The following is a 7,145-nucleotide window of genomic DNA, read 5'->3' as shown; positions in this document are numbered from 1 at the left end:
TTTTTTACAAATAGTTTATTGTCAAATTCGTTTCCACATAACACTCAGTGCTCATCCCCAAAGTGCCCTCCTCCCTGCCCATCCCCCCCCACCAAGAGACAAACGTTTAACTGACTGAGCCACCCAGTTGCCCTGAAACCTAAAAGGTTTTTTTTTTGTTTTGTTTTATTTTATTTATTTATTTATTTATTTTATTAATGTTTTATTTATTTCTAGGAGAGAGAGAGAGAGACAGCGTGAGCAGGGGAGGGTCAGAGAGAGAGGGAGTCACAGACTCTGAAACAGGCTCCAGGCTCTGAGCTGACAATCAGCACAGAGCCCGACGCGGGGCTCAAACCCACGAACCGCGAGATCATGACCTAAGTGAAAGTCGGACGCTTAACCGACTAAGCCACCCAGGCGCCCCTGTTTTGTTTATTTTTGAGAGAGAGAGACAGAGTGCGAGCAAGGGAGGGGCAGAGAGAGGAAGGAGACACAGAATCTGAGGCTGGCTGCAGGGTCTGAGCTATCAGTACAGAGCCTGATGCGGGGCTCAAACCCACAAACTGCGAGATATGACCCGAGCTCGACTGACTGAGCCACCCGGGCGCCCCAAAGGTTTTAATGTCCAAAAGTGTTGAGAAATGATGCACTTTGTGTTAGAACTTTCTCTGTTGTCTTTTCTCATTCTAAAAGACTTATAAAAAGCTGACAGGCAAACTTTTTATACTATTTTTTTAAAAATTAATATTTTTTAAGTGATTTCTGTACCCAGTGTGGGGCTTTAATTCACAACCCTGAGATCAAGAGTTGCATGCTCTATATTGCCTAAGCCAGCCAGGCACCCCTATTTTCATTTTTGCTAAAATACCCTGTGTTTAATGACTTTAAGTGTAGATCTGAGAAATAAACTCCTTTCAAAGTTTTGTGAATTGTTAAACATAACTTTTAGGGTAGTCACTCTTTGCAGAAGAATTAAGTGAAAACTGTTACTTTCTTCTCATTTTTATTAATTTATTTTGAAATAATCTCATACTTAGAGGAATTTCAAGACTAGTACATAGAATACCTGTATACTCTTGACCCAGATTTGCCAGTGTATTGTTTTGCCACATTTACTTTATCGTTCTCTTTGGCGATAATGTGTGTAATTTTATGACCATTTGACAGTAAGTTTCAACTAGATTGATTTCTCCCTAAATATTTTGCTTTTTAATTCCTGAAAACAACATGCACTTACCAACCACAGCACAGTTATCAACATCAGGAAATTTAACATTGACACACAATAACCATTATATACAGATCTTATATATATTTTTCCAGTAAATCTTAATGTCCTTTATAGCCATTTTTTTAATGGTCCAGATTCCAGTCCAGGATATTCTAGTTTTCACGTCTTTTTGGTCTCTTAATCTTTAGTGGTTATTATATATGTATAGCACACCCCACTCACCCACCTTGTTTTGTTTGTGACATTGCCTTTTCAAGAGTATATGGTGTTTATTTTTGCAGACTGTCCTTCAGTTTAAGATTTCCTCATTATGGACATTCTGATTGTGCTTCTGGCAGGAATATTATATATAAGTGATTTTGTGTCCTCAGTGTCTCACATTAGGAGACAGTTTGTTCCATTATTGGGAATGTTCATTTTGATCACTTATTTAAAATGTTTACCAAGTTCTTCAGTGTAAAGCTATTTTTCTTTTAATTGGGAAAATAGTTTGAAACTGTAAAAAAAATCTTGTTCCTCATCAAATTTTCACCCTTTAGTTATATAGCATCCATTGCTGATTCTTGTCTAATTCAGATATTATGATAGCTTACTTATTAAGGTTATGTAACATGCTCAAGTTGTCACAGATTTGGGCAGTGGGATGTCATTCAAGCAAGATCCCATTGATTCTGTTTCCAACCTATAATTTTTTAGTGAAAATACTTAATTTTTTATTTAATTTTATTATTTTTTTAAAATTTTAAGTAATCTCCACACGCAGTATGGGTGTGGGCTCAAACTTAACATCCCCAAGATCAAACTCACAGCCCGAAGATCAAAAGTTGCAAAGTTGCATGCTCTACTGACTGAGCCAGCCAGGCACCCCAATGAAAATATTTTTAAAATCTAGTATTTAAAATCTTGTGAATTATTTTTATCCATGCCAAATTTATTTTACTTCTCAAGGTAGTATGATATGAATACTTAAATCTGTGAGAAGATGGATGTTATTTTTGTTATTTGTAAATATATAAACTTATTTTTTATGGGCACATCAAAACTGTATTTGGAAATAGAACACCAGTTACTTCACTTACTGAGTTGTATCAATGATGTTTTCTTGTTGATCAGGAGATCATTTATTTGTATGTAATTTGTGTAATTTAAAATAAACCTGGCATACGGGTTTACATTAGGACAGAAGTTTGTTACCTGCCTTCTTGGTATCATTGTGTAGTTAAGATTCAGGAATAGTTTTAGGTTATATTTGGGGTAGAACTGAACACAGTTATTTGTGGGACTTAGCACATTAAAAGAGGAACAGACTTCTGTTTTAAAAATCTGATGATACAGTAAGTGCAGTTGCAAAATGCTGGTTTGAGTTTCTTCTGACTAAATATTGTAAATGCTGTTAAATAAGCATGCTGATAAACTTACATGTAAGTATATTAGGGAAAACAGATTTAGCAAACTCTGTTTTTTTAATGATTACATGATACATATATATTTTTTAATTTAAATACGAGTTAGTTAACATATGGTGTAATAAAGATTTCAGAATTTAGAAATAGAATTTAGTGATTCATTACTTACTTATAACACCCAGTGCTCATCCCAGCAAGTGTCCTCCTTAATGCCCCTTGCCATTTATAAAGCCCATACCCCCAGCCAGTACCCCTCCAGCAACCTTCAGTATGTTCTATGTATTTGAGTCTCTTATGCTTTGTCTCCCTCTTTTTTATATTATTTTTGCTTCCCTTCCTTTATATTTATCCATTCTGTATCTTAAATTCCACATATGAGTGAAATCATATGATACTGTCTCTGACTAACTTATTTTGCTTAGCATAATATACCCTAGCTCCATCCATGTTGTTGCAAATGTCAAGATTCCATTCCTTTTGATCACCAAGTTTTATTGTGTATATATATATATGTACCAAATCTTCTTTATCCATTCATCTGTTGCTGGACATTTGGGCTCCTTCCATACTTCGGCTGTTGTCAGTAGTGGTGCTATAAACACTGGGGTGCATGTGCCCCTTCCAAACAGCACTTCTCTTTCCTTTGGATAAATACCTCGTAGTGTAATTGCTGGGTCGTAGGGTAGTTCTGCTTTTAATTTTTTGAGGAACTCTCCATACTGTTTTCCAAAGTGGCTACACCAGTTTGCATTCCCAGCAAATTCTAGGTTTTCTAATTTAGCAGTATAGTTTGGGGTACATAAGTTTATTTGTATTCCTTGGGTTATACTATATTAAAACCAAAGATAGTAGGCAGAATTTTTTTCCTTGTTTTATTGAGATGTAATTGATATACAACATTGTATTAGTTTAAAAGGTATACAATGTAATGACTTGATGCATATGATTGCCACAATAAGTTAACATCTGTCCCTTGACATAGTTAATGATTTGTTTTTTTGTGAGGAACACCAGAATTTTATTTAAAAGTCAGCTGTGTGGGGGTGCCTGGGTGGCTCTGTCAGTTAAGCATCAGACTTCGGCTCAGGTCATGATCTCACAGTTTGTGGGTTCGAGGCCTGCTTTGAGCTCTTTGCTGAGTCAGTTCAGAGCTGGAGCCTCCTCTCTCTGCCACCCCCACCTTCCCCCTCACACTCTGTCAGTCTCTCTCAAAAATGAATAAACGCAATCTAAGTTTTAATTGTGGATGCAAATTTTAGAAAGACATTGCAAACTGTGGTAGTTAAGGAGATATCAAGGAAGGAAGGGGTTTGTGGGTTCAAGCCTCTCAACGGTCTCTGTGCCAGGAGCTCTGGTAGCTCAGAGCCTGGAGCCTGCTTCAGATTCTGTGTCTCCCTCTCTGCCCCTCCCCTGCTCGTGAGTGGTGTCTCTCCCTCCTTCCCTCCCTCCCTTTCTCTCAAAAATAAACTTATTAAAAAACACCCTGAAGAATCCAGATTTTCTGAAGCCCAAGGGTAGATTTGGGTCCATGCTAGAAGAGAGGTTAGATAAATGGATAGTATCCATCCAAATTATGAAAGATAAAACCAGGTAGATGAGCTTAAAATTAATGAGAAGCAAAGTGCTATTTAAAGTTTGACTTTGGTCAACTGCAGAGATTTTTTTTTAAATTGCAATTTCCTATTATATGCAGCATGTTTCTTACCAAAACTGGAAAATTATACAGGAAGGGCAAAAAAGTGAGGGGAGTCAAAGCTTTTGAGATCTTTTTGTGTTGGTCTGAATTTCTTGTTCTTGGATTAGGTTTCATTTCAATAGATAGGAGTGTATGGGTGAGTTATTTTATTAAATTTGAAATGTCAAAATGACTTAAATAATACCCCAGGAGCACCTGGGTGGCTCAGTTGGTTAAGCCTCTGACTTTGACTCAGGTCGTGATCTCTCAGTGGTTTGTGAATTTGAGCCCCGTGTCAGGCTCCGCGGTGTCTGACAATGACAGCCTGCTTGGGATTCTCCCTCTGCCCCTGCCCTGCCCTGCTCTTTCTCTCAAAATAAATAAAACTTTATATGTATAATCTCCATCCCAGATCTTGGTATGTTGGTGAATTTAATCCCTGAATTCCAGATACATGAAATGGAACATCAGAAATAGATAACTGGGTACCTGGGTGGCTGAAGTGGGTTAAGTGTCTGACTCTTAATCTCTGCTCAGGTCTTGATCTCAGCATCGTGAGTTCAAGCCCTACATTAGGCTTCATGCTGGGAGTCTACTTAAGAAAAAGATAGCTGTTCTTCCCGAATACTGTTTTTATATCTATGGATTAATTTAGTGGGGGAGGTGTAGTCAGTTCATCACAAGGCTTCACTTAACTTTGTTGACTTCTATATAAATATTTGTAATAACTTGGTGTAGAGTAAGAGCCTATATAGTATATAGCCCTAGGTTTGAATCTTGGTTCTTATTACGTAATCCTGGTCAAGTGACTTTTTTGAACTTCAGTTTTCTTATCTCAGGAATAATAACAATTTTTACAGGATGGTTATGAAGATCATTATGTACAGTGTCTGGAACATAGAAGCCCATAAGTAGTAGTTGCTGTTCTTGGTAGGAATCGTATTACCATGGGGCAAATGGGAGCAGATGATTGATTCTTCTCAGGCAGATGGATGAATCAAGTAGAAATTCAGCCTTGTGCTTCTCAATGTTTTTGCTTTTAAAAGGCACATGGATTGAATCATAGTTTAAAAAATTCTAATACATGAATGTAGTGTGTGAAATGGAAGGCTGTTTAAGATAAATTTATGAAAGGCACATAAAGATGATTTTTACTAGGAAATGAGCATGTAGATTTCAGGGGAAACTTAATGTATTGTAGTCAGTTTTCAAAATCCCATCTCTAAGTGGATTTTAAACTTTCCCTAGGGGGGAAGAGGATAATTTTGTTTCTTGCTATGGACTAAGAGCCCATTAATTCTAGTCCTGTGAGATATATATAAAAGAAGGAAATTGAAAAAAAAAATTGAAGCCTGTGAATATGCCGTAGTGCCTTAGAACTAAGTATAGGATGACTCTAGGTTTTTGTTTTTGTTTTTTTTTAGTGTACCTTATATGCTGCTTCCCTTCTTTAGGGAATTTTTTTTTTTTAATTAATTGGTGTGATTGAGTATTACTGCTTTGGTTTAAAATACAGGAAGTAAAAGTCTTTTTATTTGTAAGGAATATTCTGTCTAGCACAAATAAAAATTTCTGTTGAATTATTTATACAGTTTTAATTTTTAAGCATGTTCAGATAAGTTTTAACTAATGATTTCAATTTTTTTTTTTAACCTTTAGGAACGTCAAGGTCGTGGCAAATAAAAGGCAGTTCTCCACAGACTGCAGCAACGGTTGCATCTGCACATCCTAAGAGGAAAAAAATGACCTTCAAGAGAATTAGGACTTTTTTCTTAATTTCATTGACTTCAGAGACGATTGCAGACTTGCAGTTTAAGTATTGGAATTTCACAAAAGACATAGGACTTAACTGGAAAATGAAAAAAAAAAGAAAAAGAAAAAACTAAACAAAAAATCCCTCTAGGTAGTTTAGGTGAAAAATGTCCCTTTTATTTTGGCTTTGGTTGTGATTTCAGAGCATAATGCTTTGTTTTTTTGTCTTTTTACTATGTTTTTCGGATTTTAAAGTCCGTAAGTGCATACAGTTTTCTCTAATTTTTAAACCCTTTCCTCTCCCCGTTTTGACATTTGCACTTGGAGAACATTGAGTTTCGAAGATTTTGGGCCTCCACCCCAGAAAGTGGGAATTTGGTTTTTCCCTTCCGAACTGGAAGAACATTTTTATGAAGAATTTTTGTCTTGGAGAATTTAACAGTGTTACCCAAGGTTGTGTCTTTTAAGGGTGGTTCATTTTCTCTGACCCTTTGTTACTCAAAGTAAAGTACTAGGAGTCCTAAGAAATTTTCTGTTCTTGTACATTATACTGATTAAGTCAGGATTAATTTGATTTCAACGCTAAGAACAGTGGTAAAAACTTGTTTACAGAAATGCATTTTGGAAGAGAAAAATATTGTAAAACGTGTAGTGAATGTTTCTTCAGTTTCTTGTTCAGCCAATGAGGAAAGGGCATTGCCTTTCTTTTTACCATTAATCACTTCTCAATAAACGTGAGATCCTGTTGAGCATCACTTTTGTACCATTTATTAGTATGATTTGAGTCTACTATCTTTAATGAAAGATTTGGAGTGTAAGGAGTTTTAAGAGGTAAGATGGCAACTATGTTTAGAAAGTTTGCTGAAATGAAATAGTTCAGATTTGCTTTTGTATCCAGGGCCAGACAACCATGACCTCCTGTAAAGAAAAAGGTGGGCCAAAATTCATAATGCTTCCCAGAGAAGGTAGAGCCACTGAGAAATCATTCAGCAAATATTTGAGTGAGTGCTTATTAGGTGCCAGGCACTTGTCTAACCCTGTAGAAAGCTGGCCAGATAGCTTACAATTTTATTTGCAAAGTAGGTAATATCCAGTATCA

General features: G+C 36.2%; 1 protein-coding gene across 2 annotated transcripts in view; it reads left to right on the top strand.

Moving 5' to 3' along the window:
* The window catches only part of YTHDF2 (YTH N6-methyladenosine RNA binding protein F2), a 32,540-nt gene extending 25,739 nt beyond the window's left edge, over positions 1 to 6,801 (top strand). For both annotated transcript variants that reach the window (XM_077775712.1, XM_077775711.1), the window contains exon 5: positions 5,954 to 6,801. In XM_077775712.1, coding sequence (XP_077631838.1) covers positions 5,954 to 5,977 — 24 coding nt within the window. In that variant the 3' untranslated portion in view covers positions 5,978 to 6,801. The remainder of the gene's footprint in view (positions 1 to 5,953) is intronic.
* Positions 6,802 to 7,145: the final 344 nt, after the last annotated feature.

This window comes from Crocuta crocuta, unplaced genomic scaffold (assembly GCF_008692635.1).
Source record: "Crocuta crocuta isolate KB4526 unplaced genomic scaffold, BGI_CrCroc_1.0 scaffold127, whole genome shotgun sequence".
Lineage (NCBI taxonomy): Eukaryota > Metazoa > Chordata > Mammalia > Carnivora > Hyaenidae > Crocuta > Crocuta crocuta.
This window is presented reverse-complemented; position numbering and strand designations above follow the sequence as displayed.